The 18,692-nt window shown below is 39.6% G+C and overlaps 1 protein-coding gene across 1 annotated transcript in view; it reads left to right on the forward strand.

The window, feature by feature from the left end:
* Positions 1-18,692, forward strand: part of SETD2 (SET domain containing 2, histone lysine methyltransferase) — a 123,389-nt gene that overhangs the window by 91,460 nt on the left and 13,237 nt on the right. Inside the window, exons 15-18 of the mRNA XM_044253706.1 lie at positions 2,445-3,114; positions 9,802-9,936; positions 12,331-12,470; positions 15,530-15,641. Coding sequence (XP_044109641.1) covers positions 2,445-3,114; positions 9,802-9,936; positions 12,331-12,470; positions 15,530-15,641 — 1,057 coding nt within the window. The remainder of the gene's footprint in view (positions 1-2,444; positions 3,115-9,801; positions 9,937-12,330; positions 12,471-15,529; positions 15,642-18,692) is intronic.

Below are 18,692 nucleotides of genomic sequence, written 5' to 3' on the forward strand. Positions count from 1 at the left end.
ATGCCTCTGTCTTTTTTCCTGTGTTCATTATACCCTGGCTTTCCTTTTTTAAAGTACCATTTTATGTCCTCTAATATATATTTTAAAATAATATATTAGTTTTTAACTTTATGAAAAAGCCGCTCTTCTGCGTTTAATTTGAGGGTACTTTGTTTTCACTTGATGTTGTATTGCTAAGATTTATCCACAATTGTATGTATCAGTTTATTCCTTTTCATTGTTGTATGTAACATTTTGTTGTAAAATGTAGATAGGCATTTGGATTGTTTTTGTTTTGTTTGGATTGTTTAATTGTTGTACGTAACATTTTGTTGTAAAATGTGGATAGGCATTTGGATTTTTCTGTTAAGTATAGTGCTGTTGTTATCTAATTATGGTACATATGCAATAGGGTCTCTTGGGAATATGAGTAGAATTGTTGAATTGTCAGGTATGTGCATGCTCAGTTTTATATGATAATTGAGTTTTAATTTCCACTCTTTTTCCTTTCTAGATGTTTCATGAGGTGGTTTTTCAAGTCTACCTGATAGGTTTTTATGGTCCCATTCCTTAGTAATATTTTTTTAATAGCCTCTTATTTCATGAAACATAAATGTCTCTTATAGTCTGTGTCGGATAATTCCAGTACCAGTTTTTGTGGGTTTCTTCCTCTCATTTGTTTATATAGGTATATGTATAATTTTATAATTTTATTTTTTAATGAACTCATCATGTTCTTTAGAATTTGATCTGTGGGAATTCACTGAAGCCTAGATTTTTGGATTTAAGGTGCTTTCTTCTGTAGACTAATTGCATTTGTTTCTGCCAGGCAGCTAAGGATACTACCATCCCATTAACACTTTATTATTATTATTTTTTAAGATTTTTATTTGACAGACAGAGATCAGTAGTAGTAGGCAGAGAGGCAGGCAGAGGGGGGGTGGGGAGAAGCAGGCTCCCTGCTGAGCAGAGAGCCCAATGCGGGCTCGATCCCAGGACCCTGAGACCATGACCTGAGTGGAAGGCAGAGGCTTAGCCCACTGAGCCACCCAGGCAACCCCCATTAACACTTTAAAGGAACTTTCAGCTTAAGAGTTTTTTAGACCATTTGTTTTTTGTTTAAATGTTTTGCCCTTGTCCGTGAAGCTGTTCTTAGATGTTTTTTTGCAATGAAACCTCTTGAAATTAGTTGTTGTTTTTAAATTTTTGCAAAGAGCACTTTCTCAGAAGTTTGATTCACTCCATAGAACTTCACAACAAACTCTTTTAAGCCTTCAGTTCTTGGGGCACCTGGGTGGCTCAGTTGATAAGTGTCTGCCTTTGGCTTGGGTCATGATCCCAGGGTTCTGTGATTGAGCCCCCCATGGGGCTGCCTGCTCAGGAGGAAGCCTGCTTCTCCCTCTCCCACTCACCCTGCTTGTGTTCCCTCTGTCACGGGGTCTCTCTCTCTCTGTCAAATAAATAAATTTTAAAAATCTTTAAAAAAAAGAAAAGAAAAGCCCTCAGTTCTCTTCCTTTGAACGTGAGAGCTGATGGTTTCCAGGAGGCCTTGTCAAAACCATCACAGGGCGTTAGGCTTAACAGTAAAATCTATTATATTTGGTATTGCGCAGAGACGAGGAGCTGAATGTAACTCTCCGTACTCTTCAGTGTGCATTCTCAGCCTTCACTGAACTGCTCTCTGTTGAATTTGTCATGAATGCATGTGGTCAGAGAGACATCGAATTCTGTAGCTTTGGTTAGTGTATTTTGTTTTAATTTCAGAATTTATAAACCTAGGACTGTATAGAGAACTATGCAAGTGTAAAGAAGAATTTTTTTTAGAATATTATTTGTATCTTTAATTTGGAGTTCTAGAATCTGAGAATAAAGATGAGGTTATTGGCCCCTCAGGTCATGATCTCTGGGTCCTGGGATCAAGCTCCGCATTGGGCTGGCTCTCTGCTCAGCAGGGAGCCTGTGTCCCCTTCTCTCTCTGTCTGCCTCTCTGCCTACTTGTGATCTGTCTCTCTGTCAAATAAGTAAATAAAATCTTTAAAAAAAAAAGAAAAGAAAAGATAAAAGTTACTATTTTCAGGGTGCCTAGGTGGCTGAGTGGGTTAAAGCCCCTCTGCCAGAGTCCCAGAGTCCTGGGATCAAGCCCCACATCGGGCTCTCTGCTCAGCAGGGAGCCTACTTCCCCCTTTCTCTCTCTCTGCCTGCCTCTCTGCCTACTTGTGATCTCTGTCTGTTAAATAAGTAAATAAAATCTTTAAAAAAAAAAGTTACTATTTTCTTCTAAATGTTTTCTTGAGATTCTCTTCTATCTGCAGGATTCCTTAAGTAATTTTGACTGATTTTTAACCAATGCCAAATTGGATTTGGCGTGATTAATGGTTTAGTATTGAGTGACATACCTTTATTAATGCTTTGATTATGTTCTTGATTTAGGGAAAAACATTTGTGATGCTCTGTTTTCTTTCTAGATATGATACACCAACTTCTAAAAAGAAAGTACGAATTAAAGACCGCAATAAACTTTCTACAGAGGAGCGTCGGAAGTTATTTGAGCAAGAGGTGGCTCAGCGGGAGGCTCAGAAACAGCAGCAGCAGATGCAGACCCTGGGAATGACGTCTCCACTGCCCTATGACTCTCTTGCTTACAATGCCCCTCATCACCCCTTTGCCGGCTACCCACCAGGTTACCCCATGCAGGCCTATGTGGATCCCAGCAACCCTAATGCTGGGAAGGTGCTCCTTCCCACACCCAACATGGACCCCGTGTGTTCTCCTGCTCCTTACGATCATTCTCAGCCCTTGGTGGGACATTCTACAGAACCCCTTGCTGCCCCTCCACCTGTGCCAGTGGTGCCCCATGTGGCAGCCCCTGTGGAAGTTTCCAGTTCACAGTATGTGGCCCCAAGTGAAGGTGTGGTACATCAAGACTCCAGCGTCACCGTCTTGCCAGTGCCAGCCCCAGGCCCAGTCCAAGGACAGAATTATGGTGTTTGGGATTCAAACCAACAGTCAGTCAGTGTCCAGCAGCAGTATTCTCCTGCACAGTCTCAAGCAACCATATATTATCAAGGACAGACTTGCCCAACTGTCTATGGTGTGACATCACCCTATTCACAGACAACTCCACCAATTGTACAGGTAACTAATTTCTGAACCTCTCTTGTCTGTCTTGTTCTGTTTATGGTATATTAAATCTGATGTGAAGGGGGAGTCCTGCCACTGATTACTTTTACATATCAATCACTTGCATATGTATTAGTTATCTCCTGCTGTGTAACAAATTACACCAGAATTTAGCAGCTTAAGACAACTGGTAATTATTATCTCACAGTTGTTGTGAGTCAGGAATTCAGAAGTAGCTTGTCTGGATGGATGGTTTGGACTCAGAGTCTTTCATGAAATTAGAGTCCGACTATTAACCAGGACTATAGTCATCTGAAGGTTAGGCAAAGGATGGAAGATTCACTTTGAAGCTCACTTACATGGTAGTTAACTCCGTTTTCTGTCTTCATATGGACCTTTCTATAGGGCTTCTTACACTGTCCAGATGACTTCCCCTAAAGCAAGAGATGGAGAGAAAATTTTGGATACTTCTCTCCTTTTCGCTTATAGGCAGTAAATAATACACAGTTAATTCTTTTATATTGCTACAATGGCAGAACCTTTGTCATGGTAATTGAGTCAGGAGATGGCTTGTCCTTCTGAGACCTGGTGTGTATATTTTTTTCTATCCCCTACGTGTTTATCATCACTAATTTTGCCAGAGTGTCTGTGATGCACTGAGCCTGAGGAGATCACTGTAGTAGGAAATAGTAATGTTAAATTTAAAAGCTGAGTGTACTGATTTTATATTTCAAAGTGTATTTTTGTGCCTTTTTTTTTTTTAAGATTTTATTTATTTATTTGACAAAGAGAGCGATCACAAGTAGGCAGAGAGGCAGGCAGAGGGGGAGTGGGGGGGGAAGCAGGCTCCCCACCGAGCAGAGAAGCTGGGCTCAATCCCAGGACCCCAGACCACGGTCTGAGCCGAAGGCAGTGGCTTAACCCACTGAACCGCCCAGTTGTCTCTATTTTTGTGCTTTTAAATCAAGTTTCTTTTCTGTAGAATATAGCAGTACATTTTAAGCTTAAAAAAAAAAACAAAAAAGAATGTATAAAGCATCATCCTCACCACATTCCTACATCTCTCCCATCACTCCTTAAAGGTGAATTTTTGTGGATGGGAGAGATTCACAGAGATAATTCCTGCACACATTACTTAGTACTAACCAATACTGTGATTTGTCACTATTTTTGTGATGAAGCTGCGTCAAAATTTAGTTTGTAAGGCCATGACAAGGTATCCAGTTTTGATTCCTAAAATTTTAAGTGTTAACTGCGTTCATTTTGAATGATCTCTTTATCCACATGCTTATATATTTTATGTGTTTGTAATTTTGAAGATTTGGAACTATCCCATTGTTTATACTTAACATGATTCTTAACCATTTTCCCAAATTACTCTGTATTTTTATATATGCGTATGTGAATATACATACACATATGCATTTTAATGGCTATATAACATCCCATTTGCTTATCAAATAATTTCTTACCCATTTTTCTGGGGATAGTCATTTAAAAGTTTTTCTTATAATTAGAAATAGCACTTCACTGAACATTCCTAGGTTTCTTTTGCTTTTTTCTTTCATGTTTGGCTTACAATGAATATTGTAGTGCTAAATAAGGCTAATAAGAAAATGGGTGTTGGGGTGCCTGGCTGGTTCAATTGGTGGAGCATATAACTCTTGATCTCTAGGTTGTGAGTTCAAGCCCCATGATGGGTTTAGAGGTTACTTAAAAATAAAAATCTTTTTTTTTCTTTTTTTTATTCTATTCATTTACTAGAGAGAGAGAGAGAGAGAGATGGGGGGGTGGGAAGGAGTGGGGAGAGGAAGAAGCAGACTCCCCACAGGCCTTGATCCCAGGACCCTACCCCAGCTGGGATCATGACCTGAAGTGGAGGCAGACACTTAACCAACTGAGCCACCCAGGCACCCCTTATAAATAAAAATCTTAAAAAAAAGAAAAGAAAATGGGTATTATTGTCCATTAGGTATCAATTTTTTAACTATTGTCTTTCTTTTTGTATGTTTAATTTTGCCTCCTACAGAATGTTTTAAGTGTCTTAAACAAGTTTCTTAGATTCTGGCTTCTGCTTTCTTACCATATTCTTTCTTGGACCAAGCCATTCATTTTGAGATTTTCCCTGAGAATGTGTATCAGATGTAAGAATTATGGTCTGCTGCTATCCCATTTCTATTCCTGAAGTATGTTCTTGACCTAGGTTTTAGAGCATAAACAACAGCAGTGGAGGATACTTACTAAAGACCCGCCAGGAGAGAGTTAACTGGTCATTTGGCCATTCTTATGAAATAGAGTCTATTTTTTCCATCCCACTGAGCAGAAGGTTTAGGCATAGCCTTAGGACTCAAGCATTACAATTTTGCTTGCTTGCAGTTTTCCTTTCCTTTCTACCAAGGAGTCATGTGTTAGCTCCCTAATGTATTTTGTTTGTACTAGAGGGGTAGGTAAATGGAGTTGGATGGTCCAGACTGTTCTTTCTTTCTCTGTGAGATTAGTTATCAGAGATGATGCTGGGCTTTGGGTGATGAGAATCATAGAAATGTTGTCAGTGTGTGTTTGGAGTCCGTGTCCATCATTTCATGTATGTCTTGGAGACAGGTGCTTCATTTACATTCTTCAGTTTTACTTATCTATGAAATGAGCTGAATGCCTCAGAGTGGTTGAGGTTTGCATGAGCTAATGGATACTAATAATGGTAGATTTAAAGCACCATGTACCTTGAAGGCTTAATTATAGTTATTATTCAGTTACCTTAATGATACTGAGAGTATTGATGTTAGCGGGGTGTGAAATCCTCCTAGTCAGGGTCATCTTCTAGTGTCTGGTCTAACGATCTGACCTCCAGGAGGAGGCCTTGAGGTTTGTGTTCGAGCATAGTATCGACCATACCAACATGGGCTACTGAGAGAATGTGTTCCATTCTCTTTTGATGATAAATTATCATCCTTTAAATATATATTTGCTTTTTAGAAACAGGTGAAAGTGAGAGTTTGCAAGATACGATAACTTTGACAGTGGAGGTAGTAGGTGATATAACACAAGTTTGTGTGTGTGTACATTTGCAATATCTTTGACGTTTGGAGCAGATGTGTGATCAGAAGGTGACTTTCATTTTTTTGCTGTAATTGTTTATTAAACATAAAAGCCCTATTTCCACAGAGACCACATGATTTATAGTAGTTTTGTGACATTACTAAGTGGCCTACTGAATCACATCTCAAAGAATGCGGTGCTAAGGACTATAATTTTTCATATTACAAAGTGAAGTGACTCAGATATAAAGTAATAGTGATTTTTTTTCCCTCTCTAGAAGTAGGGGTAGAATAATCATATTTTCCCTTTTATAACATTTTAGACATTTTTAGATTTCTCTTGTAAATTCCATGGGAAGTCCCATTTTAAAGATATTTGTAGACTGGATTGATGTTTGAGAAAATTAGCTTTTATGTAATTTCATGTCTCTTGAAGGGGAGAGCCAGTTTCCTACAGTTTACCCACAGCAGATAGAGAGACTTGATCGGCATATGCTGTTTGTGTCTCACAAGTGTGTACATCTTCCATATGAACCTCAGTGGGACTGCAAACCTGTTTTCCCTTTTTATTGCTGTTGTTAGTTTTAGCATTGACATGTGTTTGTCCCTTGGTTAGGATAGTTTCTATAGAAGCCTGAAGGATGTTCATTTTCCTCTTTATTTTTGACAGTCTGGGTTTTAAAGACTGTACCTCTAAATGATTGTTGCTATCTTGGGTGACTTTTTTTTTTTTTAGTCTAGCAAGGCTGATATGGTTCAGATATTTTTGGCATTTCCTTTGGAAGTTATTTCCAGTATGTGTTCCATTCTCTCCTGATGATAAATTATCATCCTTTAAATATATATTTGCTTTTTAGAAACAGGTGAAATATGTCTGGAACCTCCTCTGGCAAATACAGAGAATGATCCAGCTTGATAAAGCCATTGCAGTTCAGAAGTTACCACACAGCCAGCATTTGGAGCAAGAGTCTTCATGCTAAAGAAACCATAGCTTTACCTCATTACTTTACATTAATCAGGTCCTTTCAAGTGTCTCCATTGATGAGCCTTACTTACTAACTCTGATCTTGTCAGACAGATTTTCCAGGAGCAAAGTTTCAGTGAAGGTCAAAGGAATTTTTAGCCTCCAAAATATTAGCATTTTTCTGTTGTAGATTCGGGTGCTTGACCTCCTGATCACTCTGGAGATAACATGTTTATCAGTTTACTGCCTTCTTCAGCCCCCCAGAAACTTTTTTTTTTTTTAAGATTTATTTATTTATTTGAAAGAGACAAAGCGTGCGTACATGTGTGTGCGCGAGTGGGGACAGGGGCAAAGGGAGAGAAGCCTGAGCAGACTCCCCGCTGAGTACAGAGCCCATTGTGGGGCTTGGTCTTAACCACCCGTGAGATCATGACCTGAGTCAAACCCAAGAGTCAGACCCTTAACCTACTGACATACCCAGGCGCACCCCCAGAAACTGTTTTTACTCAGAATCAGTTTTACCAGCCCATATATATTAACCGCCTACATGTGCAGTAACTTGCCTCTTGTGTCCACTCTTCAAGATTCTTCCTGCTGGCCATCAGGGCTCTTGGAAGTTCACTTTCCGGGTAAAGTGGTGATCATAGACTAGAACCCAGCTAGATATGTTTTGTTTTATGGCTTATTTTCAGCAAAGTTGAAATCGAACTTAAAAGAATTATTTATACTTCACTTTTAAGAGTATACTTTTAAATTTCTTGAATAGTATTTGATCATCTTTTTTGCTGATAATCGTTTTGTACTAAACTCTTGATTCAGTATTGTCAGGGTATGCAGCAGCGTTAAAAAGCCCTTTTGGTTTAACCAGATTTCGTGACCAGAATTAAGTTGGGAAATAATACTTGTTTCTACAAAATCTTTGATGTTGTGCAGGTTTCCCATCTTGTATCCAAATACTTAGAGATGAAAGCATTTCTATTTTGTGATATTATTTGGATAATAATTCTGCCTTGACAATTAACATTGAGTACTGTTGACCTTTGAACAATTCAGGGGTTAGGGGCACCAACTCCCCCCAAACAAAAATCCGGATATGATTTTTAACTCCCCCAAAACTTAACTACTGTTGACTGAAAGCCTTAATGGCAAATGATCAGTTAACACATATTTTGTATGTTATATGCGTTATGTTTTGTATTCTTAAAGTAAGCTAGAGAAAAGAAAAATAAGAAAATCATAAGGAAAATGCATTTACAATACTATACTGTGGAAAATCCATCTTATAAGTGGCCCCATGCAGTTTAAATCCGTGTTGTTCAAGGGTCAACTGTGTCGTACTCCTCTTCTCTTTTTCTTGGTGCCCTCTCAGTACTTACTCATCCAGAAATCTTTTAGTTCCACTGGCCTCTTCAGACTCCTCGGTTCTTTACTGGTATCACTTGGAATGGTTATATTTTATATTTTGGGTGTTTGTTAATATATGCCTCTGAAATCGTTTTATGTGGTATAATCTCAGTCTGTAGGATCAAAATCTGTCCTTAAGTACAGGATACCTATTCATTTCCTTGGTATTCATCACGTCTTAAGACAACAGAGCTGTTTTTCGGGATATGTTCGTCACCTCTTCTTTAAGCAGTTTTTCTGTCGATGAGAACTAATTCCAGACTAGGTGTAAGTTACAGCTGTGGCACTTTCTTAGGTCGCTCCCATGTGGGAGACACCCACCTCTGATGGTGATCAGGACTTAATGAGACTATGTATGTGAAAGGGTTCTTTCTAAGCTTCATAAAGCACGGTATGAACCTGTATGTGGTAAGAATTTTGGATCAAATGAATTCTGCTGTCTTCCTTGGAAGGAGTTGTATTATCGAAGACTACAGAAAGCTAAAAAAACAAGTTTAAAATTTGATCACCATCTTACTTCCTTTGCTACCTCACTCTCTGACATTTTCTGGTCAGAACACCTGGTAGGTTTTTTTTGCTGTTGTTGTTGTTTTTAAAGATTGTATTTATTTATTTGACAGAGATCACAAGTAGGCAGAGAGGCAGGCAGAGAGAGATAGGGGGAAGTAGGCTTCCTGCTGAGCGGAGAGCAGATGCGGGACTGGATACCAGGACCCTGAGATCATGACCTGAGCCAAAGGCAGAGGCTTAACCCACTGACCCACCCAGGTGCCCAGAATACCTGGTAGTTTTTAGGAGTTGGTGGTATAAAGGTTCTCTGCAAAGAGTCCTGGGGAGCAATCTCTTGGATATCATAAGTGCCACACACCATTGATACTGCGGCTTGGGACAGCTCTTAGGAGCACCACCCACAGCCTGCCCAAGCGTTTTGGGGTTTTTTTGGTGAGTTAGTTAGTTAGTTAGTTTGTTTGTTTGTTTGTTTGTTTGTTTCTTTCTTCCTTCCTTCCTTCCTTCCTTCCTTCCTCCCTCCCTCTCTCCCTCCCTTCCTCCCTCTCTTTCTTTCTTTCTTTCTTTTTTTAATGATAAAACCAAGGTAAGTAAATGACTAGGGCATTGTTTAAAAAAAGATCTTATGTGTTTGTAACAGAAGACTTTTACACATTTGTATCCAAATATTCTTTACTAAAAGTTTTAAAAAACTAATGGATTCCAATAAGGTGATGCCAACTTCGAAGTTTATTACTGCTGTATTAGAGCTAGAAAAGTCTAAATTTTGGATTTCTTCATTTTATCTTTTAGAATTATGCCCAGCCAAGTCTTCAGTATATCCAGGGACAGCAGATTTTCACAGCTCACCCACAGGGAGTGGTGGTCCAGCCAGCCGCGGCCGTGACGACAATAGTTGCACCAGGGCAACCTCAGCCCTTACAGCCAGTAAGAGAAATATTTCAGTTGATAAAATGCTCATTGGCTGCGTATCTCATCTTTAGAAGGTTTACTTTTTGGTTTGGTTTTCCACTCTGTTTTTTGTTTTTAACTTTTGTAGTCCCCAGTTTTGTGTAAGTGCTTATGTCCCAGAGGAAGCATTACTCAACCATTTTTTAAAAAATTCTGTGAAATTTACAGCGATGTTGATAGATACATATTTTGCTCCTGCTATCCATTTTATTTGTAATTTTAACTGACTTGTATTTTTATACTTTGCTAGGAATTCTAATGTAACAGTTTCCTCAAGTTGCTATTTTTATTTTATGGAGCCCTAGAATATGATACTATACTAGACTCTGTGGACTGGGGGTATAGAAATGAGTGATATACTTCACTGTACACGTTGTACAGTATGGCATTCTTCCATATGGAGGAGGGTACGGGGAAGTCCTGAAGTGGGAACTAGGAGGCTGGCATTGGAAGCAGTTGAGCAGCCGAACAGAGTAACTTACCCATTAGCACTTTGGAATTCTGACAGTTCAGAGAAGGCTCCTGCAGCGATCCCATGAGTGATGGTGGCTTTTGGCGGGTAGGACAGTGAGTGGAAATGGAGTGTAAAGACCGCGTTTGAGACAGTTGGGGCCTGAGACCGTTTGCACTTCAGCAGATGTTGGAATATTTGAGGGCTTGCTATGAGTTGGGCCCTTCTAGGAACTCTGAATACAAACCTAAGCTTCCATTCCTGTTCTCAGAAGCTCACATTCCACTTAGAGAGTTGAAGATCACAATGAATAATCCTAAAAGTAGAGATTAGTATCACAAAAAAGTACAATTAGTATCACAAAAAAAGTACAGCTAGTTTGAGGAGGGAAAGAACCATTCCCAAGTGTGGGAAGGATTAGTAATTTGGTTAAGTTCTGAATGATTTGAAGTGATTTTTTTTGTTTTGTTTTTTCTTTTTGAATTTGAAGTATTCTTTTTTCCCTCCCGCAAAGATTTTATTTATTTATTTGACAGAGATACAGCGAGAGAGGGAACACAAGCAGGGGGAGTGGGAGAGGGCGAAGTAGGCTCCTTACTAACACAGTAAGTACTGACACAGGCTCCCCTGACACAGGGCTCGATCCCAGGACCCTGGGATCATGACCTGAGCCAAAGGCAGACGCTTAATAACTGAGCCACCCAGGTGCCCCTGGATTTGAAGTATTCTTAAGTGACACAGAAGCTTAGGGAAAAGAGGTCACTTTATGGGCTAGAGAACTACAGGAATGAAGCGGAACTGAAGTAGGACACCAAAAACAGCAGCTACATGAAGTAGGGATTAGTGGTATACACAAAGCAGTGATGCTTCAAGACTTGTGTTTGCTTAAAAGTGATCTTTTAAAAAAGAAAAAAGTGGTTGCATTTTTTCTGAGCCTGGGATCTTGGGTTCCTCTTTGATTGCTCAAACAAAGATAAAGCTGGAAAAATGATTCTATGTTAACTGGTTTACATAAAATGGACAGTTTAGGGCATATATACTTATAGCAGTTTATTACGAGTCTTCCAGAGCTACTGTAACAAAATGCCACAAACTGAGTGACTTAAACAACAGAAATTGATTTTCTTACTGTTCTAGAGGCTGGAAGTCTGTAAGATGAGATGTCAACAGGCTTCGTGTCTCCTGAGGCCTCTCCTTGGCTTATAAATGGTTGTCTTCTCATTGTATCTTCACATGGTCTTTTCTCGGCCCACATTCCCTGATGTCCCTTCCTCTTATGAGTGTACCAGTCCTGTTGGATTATGGCACTACCCTTATGACCTCATTTAACTTTAATTCCCTCTTTAAAGGCACTTTCTCCAAATAGTCACATTGGGAGTTAGGTCTCTAACGTATGAATTTGGGGGAAACAGTTCAGTCTCTAGCAGTGATTCTGAAGTTGTTATGTTTTTCAAAATGTGACATTAAATTTTTTAATATAAATATGAAGTTTTGAACATACAGAAAAATAGATAATGGATAAATGTTAACATTGTGTCATACTTGCTTTTCAGGTTTTTGTCTTAAAAAACAAAAAGAGAGTGAGCTCTATATAATTAGTATCCTGAAGTTGGTATATGTCATTTAGCATTGGTTTTGTCAAGGTTGAAAGATACTGCTCTAGATCATGAGCTGCTGAATATTTTTAAAGGTGATCTGTTGGATGGTGAACTTGGAGCCAACTGTCAGTTTTCTGATAGATCCTTAAAGTTATTCATAGAGCCATCTCTGATCATTTCCCAGATTGGACTTTTGTTTTATTGTTTCTCAAAAAGAGGTAGAGGATATATGTTTTTACATATTAAGTAGGCTACTTTGTCCTTTTCGGCTAGATTAGAAGAGATGTCACTGATCAAGAATTTGTGTGTGTTTCTTTTTAGCCTGAAATGGTGGTGACAAATAACCTTCTGGATCTGCCACCCCCCTCTCCTCCCAAACCCAAAACCATCGTCTTACCTCCCAACTGGAAGACAGCCCGAGATCCAGAAGGGAAGATTTATTACTACCATGTGATCACAAGGTAAGAAGGGCTGTGTGGGCATCCCAGGTCAGCTTCCAGTTGGTGGAAGAAGCTGCCGTCAGAAGAGGAGATTGATGGGTGTGGGCTTGATGTCATTGTCTGTTGTTCATTGTGCTTGAGGGCGGCCAGATTTCCAGAATCACGTCTTAAATGTTATGTCAGACCATAGACTTTGGTCCTTTTTAGAGATATATTTTGGTATATTTTTAATCTGCAAGACTCTTGGAGAAAACTGGAGTTTAAAAAGATAATGACGGGGCACCTGGGTGGCTCAGGCATTAAGCGTCTGCTCTGGGCTCAGGTCATGATCCCAGGTCCTGGGATTGAGCCCCACATCGGGCCCCCTGCTCAGTGGGAAGCCTGCTTCTCCCTCTCCCACTCCTCCTACTTGTGTTCCCTCTTTCATTGTGTTTCTCTCTGTCAAAAAAATAAATAAATAAATAACAACTTAAAAAAAAGATAATGACTTCATCTAATATTGTGTAGGTATGAGGGTTCATAAGCAAACCTTTTCTCTAAGAGCCCAGATAAAATGAATATTTTAGGCTTTGCCAGCCAGCCAGTCTCTGTCACAACTACTCAACTCTCATTGTTGGGCAAACGGCCCATAGGCCATATATAAATGAATGGTCACTTCTGTATCCAATAAGACTTGATTTACAAAATAGGCAGGAGGCCAGATTTGGTTTATGAGCCATAGTTTGATGATCCCTGCTATATGCAAAAAGCCCAATTTATCTTTTGCCTAGAAGTTTAAAAAAATACATCTTTTAGACAGATAGCTTTATGTGAATGTATGTGCTCTCTCTCTTTCTGTGTGTGTGTGTGTGTGTGTGTGTGTGTGTGTGTGTGTTTACTCACTGGTATATAATTTTATGTGAGTTGTTGGGGTACATGTTTTATAATCTTTTTACCAATCTGTAGGGGACTTTGTCAGTTACAGATAGATCTACATTTTCAGTGCATGCTTATACTTTGTTTCAGGGGTTAGCAAACTATGCCCACAGGCCACCTGAATTTGCAAATAAAATTTTTGGGGAAATACAGCCACCCCCATTTATTTAGGAGTTATTTATGGCTGCTTTCACACTATAATGGCAGAGTAGAGTAGTTGTGGCAGAGACCATATGGCCCGCAAAGTCAGAGATGATTTACTCTCTGATCATTTATAGAAAAAAAGTTTGCCAACTCCTACTCTCTTGTATGGCTGTACGAAATTTTACTTAACCCACTATCATTTTTGGATTTTCACTGTTTTATATATAACTCCAACCCTGGATATCCTTAAAGACACTAATCTTACTGTGCTGTTGGTTAAAAGAAATTGACATTTTAAATTGATAATTATTGTCAGCTTACCATTAAAAAAAAATTGTACCACTGTAGACTCCCACAAAAAGTATACAGTATTGTCTTTGTCTTGATGTAATTTCTTCTACTCTTGTAAATCTAATAGGCGAGAGAGCTTATATTCATTTCTGATTCTTTTATTGTTGAAATGGACTATCTAAAGTAAATTATTGGCCACTTGTATCTTTTGCGAATTGCTTGTTTGGGAGCATCTCCCTGTTCTCTGTCATTATTGTTAGGTCTTTTTATAAAGAGTATTGCAGATGTCTTTGTTTGTAATGCCGTATGAGTTTAAAAATTTCATACAGGGGCGCCTGGGTGGCTCAGTGGGTTAAGCCGCTGCCTTCGGCTCAGGTCATGATCTCAGAGTCCTGGGATCGAGTCCCGCATCGGGCTCTCTGCTCAGCAGGGAGCCTGCTTCCTCCTCTTTCTCTGCCTGCCTCTCTGCCTACTTGTGATCTCTCTCTGCCAAATAAATAAATAAAATCTTTAAAAAAAAAATTTCATACAGATAGTTTCCTTTATGCTTTGTCAAGCGCATGTGATGTTGCTGACTAAAGATCGAGTGGTCGGAGAGCACAGGAAGACTGCATTGGCAGGACTGGCCTGTCAGATAGGCTGCTAGTTCTCTGAGGCTTTGGACGTTTTCAGTGATTTTCCCTATAGCATTCCCTGTGGCAGCTGACTTCAGACTCCTGAACATGAATTGTCTTACTTCCAGTTGTTAACTCACAAATCTAGCTTACAAAAAAAAAAAAAAACTATGCTTGCTTATTTTCAAAGCAACTAATAAACGTGCAGTGAGCTAACAGGGTAGAGCCCTCCTTGCAGTCAGTTGAGAATTTTTTTTTTTTTAAGATTTTTATTTATTTACTTGACAGAGACAGAGAGATCACAAGTAGTCAGAGAGGCAGGCAGAGAGAGAGGAGGAAGCAGGCTCCCTGCTGAGCAGAGAGCCCGATGTGGGGCTCGATCCCAGGACCCTGAGATCATGACCTGAGCCGAAGGCAGAGGCTTTAACCCACTGAGCCACCCAGGTGCCCCAGTTGAGAATATTTTGAGCCAAGGGCATAAGTTTTGATTTTTTTTTCAAGATTTTATTTATTTAATTGACAGAGCGAGAGAAGGAATACAAGCAGGGGGAGTGGGAGAGGGAAAGGAGGCTTCCCACCAAACAGGGAGCCCAGCGTGGGGCTCAGTCCCAGGACCCTGGGATCATGCCTTGAGCCTAAGGCAGACGCTTAACAACTAAGCCACCCAGGCGCCCCAGGGCACAAGTTTTTAACCTCAAGTCTTTTTTTTTTTTGCTCCAAGCACGTGCTAGGTACAGTCACTATTGATCTCCTCACCTGCAGAGGGGAGGCAGAGGCAAGCACTGACTCCATGTACTTTTTAGGTTTTGCCGAATCCTCTTTCCAGAACATTAGAGCCAGGTGAGAAATAGGATGTTTGGTATTACTGCTGTCTTTGACACCCAGGAAACACTGCCACCTCGTTGGCTAGAGAAATACAGTGGGCTAAACACTGTATGTCTCTGGGATAGAATCATGCTGCTGGAGAGGTAACAAAAAAATGTCTCTATCTTACGAGGCTGACTTATTCTGCCTCATTATATATGTTGTGTTTTATGTGTATATGAGCAGAGATACCTGTGCCAGAGTTCTTTGCTTTCGGGCCATGACAGCATGGCTGCTCTTACCTTCTTCTAGGCAGACTCAGTGGGATCCTCCTACTTGGGAAAGCCCAGGAGATGATGCCAGCCTTGAGCATGAAGCTGAGATGGACCTGGGAACCCCAACATATGATGAAAACCCCATGAAGGTGAGTGTGGCTTACACATGTTTTCTGATCATTGGGAGTCTGTGTCCTGTCGTTTTGCAGGGCCAGTAGCTATGTGGTCTTGTGATTCTATTTTCCTCATTGTTCTGGAGAATTAACACATGTAATAAATGCTGGAGAGGACTAAGACATCCAGACTGTACAGAAGCATGGTATGTAGAGCAAAAAATAAAAGCCCTCACTTTCTTTTCAGTTGCTTTCCTGTCGTCTTACTTCCCTCTGTGGAGATAGATACTATTAAGTAGTGCAGGAATTCTCAACTGAGAGCAGTTTTGCTCACCAGAGGACATTTGATAATAATATTTAGAGACATTTTTGTTTGTTACAACTGTGGGGATGCTACTAGCTTCTAGTGGATAGAGGCCAGGGAAGTCATAAAATATCCTACAGTGCTTAGGACAGTTCCCCGCAACAAAGAACTGGCCCACAATGTCAGTAGTGCCAGGTTATGAAACTTTTCCTTGGCATATATTCTTCTAGACCTTTCTGGAAAGCACACACAGGTGTCTCTCCCCTTCCTTCCTTCCTTCCATTTTAAACACACAGATACAATCATGGTATTTGTACTCCATCATAACCTCCTTTAACCTCCCTTAACTCTTTGGGCACTTGACTGGCTCAGTCAGCAGAGCATGCGACGCTTGATCTTGGGGTTGTGAATTTGAGCCCCATGTTGGGTGTAGAGATTACTTAAAAATAAAATCTTAAAAATACCTATCTATCTATCTTAGCTCTTGTAGATATGCTGCATTCTTTTTGATGCTCTGTGTTTCTTTTTAAATGTGTTTTAGCTTATTAACTAAAATCTTACATAGATGGTATGGTTCAGTGTCCTGCCATTTTGGGATTGATAGGTCTCGAAAAAGGTTAACTGTTTACATAAAACCTCACCAAAGGAATATGCTACAAGCCCCCCCACCCCCACTTTTTTTTTTTTTTTTTTAAGAGTTGGAACAGAAATATTTTACTACGGAGATACTATTTTTAGAACAAAGAAGGCAAAAAGCTTATTCCTCATCTCTCTCTCTGGCAATACAGTAAATACAATTAGAGATTAAGTAAATTACATACTCAATGACTGACTTACAACCATTTTTATTCCCATTTGTAACAGGACTCACTGTCTCCTAGGGTGAGGTGTCCGAAATCAAAGACCATATTTCTGTGTCCTAAGATGTGAATAGTACCTTTTTTTTTTTTTTTTTTTTTCCCAAACAGGAAGAGTCTCTTAACTAATTAAGTCATTGGAAAGGCTGGGAGGGGAAAGGGGACAGAAAGGAAGGAGCTGGAGTAAGAGAGTAAAATGGAAACAACATACCTTCTTTCACATTTTATTCAGTTTGGGAGAAATGTTTTTCTTTCTTCATATATTTGGCATTTGCCCAAAAAAGTATGCACTTAAGTTAAATCCATGTGGAGCTTACTAAATTTCAAAAGAATCATTTGAGTCACTTAACCTCATCACTGTACCTATGGTATTGTTGCATTTTCTTGACTCATTTAGGAATATGCACAGGATTGTTGGGCAGCTGCCATTGAAAGTATCCAGAAGCTTACTAACAAGAAACCACAGTAGCTCCCTCTTTCCAGACTTCTTTAGCTCTGTTAGTTAGATCTTTTGAAAAATAAACAGAAGGTTTGAGAAGAGATCTCTGGTGCAGAAATACAGCTGAGCTTTGAGACCAAGTTTATGAAACATATCAAGAGACATTACCTTTTGCACCTTGACTATTAATCATGATTCAGTCTTTTGGTCTGTAGAATACTATTTGATTGTAGGAGATACATAATGCAAAAGCTCACTATATACGTATTACCCAAAGTGACTGTATTTATCAGGTTGTATCTGGTAACATACAGAGAAAGTAAGTAACCTGTTCTAGTCAAGGCTGTGGGTTCTTAACTCCTGCCCTAGATTAGTTTCACTACATACATACACTGAATTCCTGAAAAGAACTCTAAATTCATGTGATATTCACAGTGACAACTGTGGAAAAATATGTGGCTGTATAATTAGGTTTTAGTGGAAAACAGTTCTAATCTATAAACATACTGGAGCATCAGTTCAAAGTTAGGATTAGAATTAATACTGTTCTTAATAGATGGCAGAGTAACACACATTTGTTTGGTTGATCAGATTTGAAAGTTGGGAGAGAATAGTCCACAGGTGGACCATGTAGGGATGCATGTATCCCTTTCATGAGTTGTAAATATGAAGTTCTTACTGCATGCTTATGTTGTGAAGCCTGTGTGAAATTTGAAGGGGCAGACCTCAGCCAGGAAATTGGTCAGAGTATGGTGGATGTAACTTGACTATGATTAAGGAACTTCAGAAGGAAAAAATAGCTTTCTATGGGGTTTAAGCCACCAATTAAAAATTGTAATTTTTGTTTTAATTGTGCAGTGAGATAATGAGATGACCCCCAAGATGAAATTGCACTTGGGAATGACCAAAATGGTGGAATTTCCCCTATCTAATAATGGAAGAGCATTCCTTCATGATTTTCTAAAATGTCAGCAATAAGGGGTGCCTGGGTGGCTCAGTTGGTTGAGCGTCTGGCTCTTGATTTCATCTAGGTCATGATCTCAGGGTTGTGAGATTGAGCCCTGCATAAGCACTGGGGAGGGAGCCTGCTTAAGATTCTCTCTCTCCCTCTCCCCACTTTAAATAAATAAACAAATAAATAAAATATCAGTGATGAGAGGGAAGATTTTGTTTTTAAATAATGGTACCCCACCACTCCTTAGCTTAAATTTAAATTAGTGGTCTAATGTAAGAGACTGCAAAGAACTCTATGTATTTTTTTTTTTTAAGATTTTATTTATTTATTTGACAGAGATACAAGCAGGCAGAGAGGCAGGCAGAGAGAGCAGAGGAAGCAGGCTCCCTGCTGAGCAGAGAGCCCGATGCGGGCCTCGATCCCAGGACCCTGAGATCATGACCTGAGCCAAAGGCAGCGGCTTAACCCACTGAGCCACCCAGGCGCCCCGAACTCTATATATTTTTAATACTTTTTTTGAAGCTGGGTAATA

This window comes from Neovison vison, chromosome 6, assembly GCF_020171115.1.
Source record: "Neovison vison isolate M4711 chromosome 6, ASM_NN_V1, whole genome shotgun sequence".
Classification (NCBI taxonomy): Eukaryota; Metazoa; Chordata; class Mammalia; order Carnivora; family Mustelidae; genus Neogale; species Neogale vison.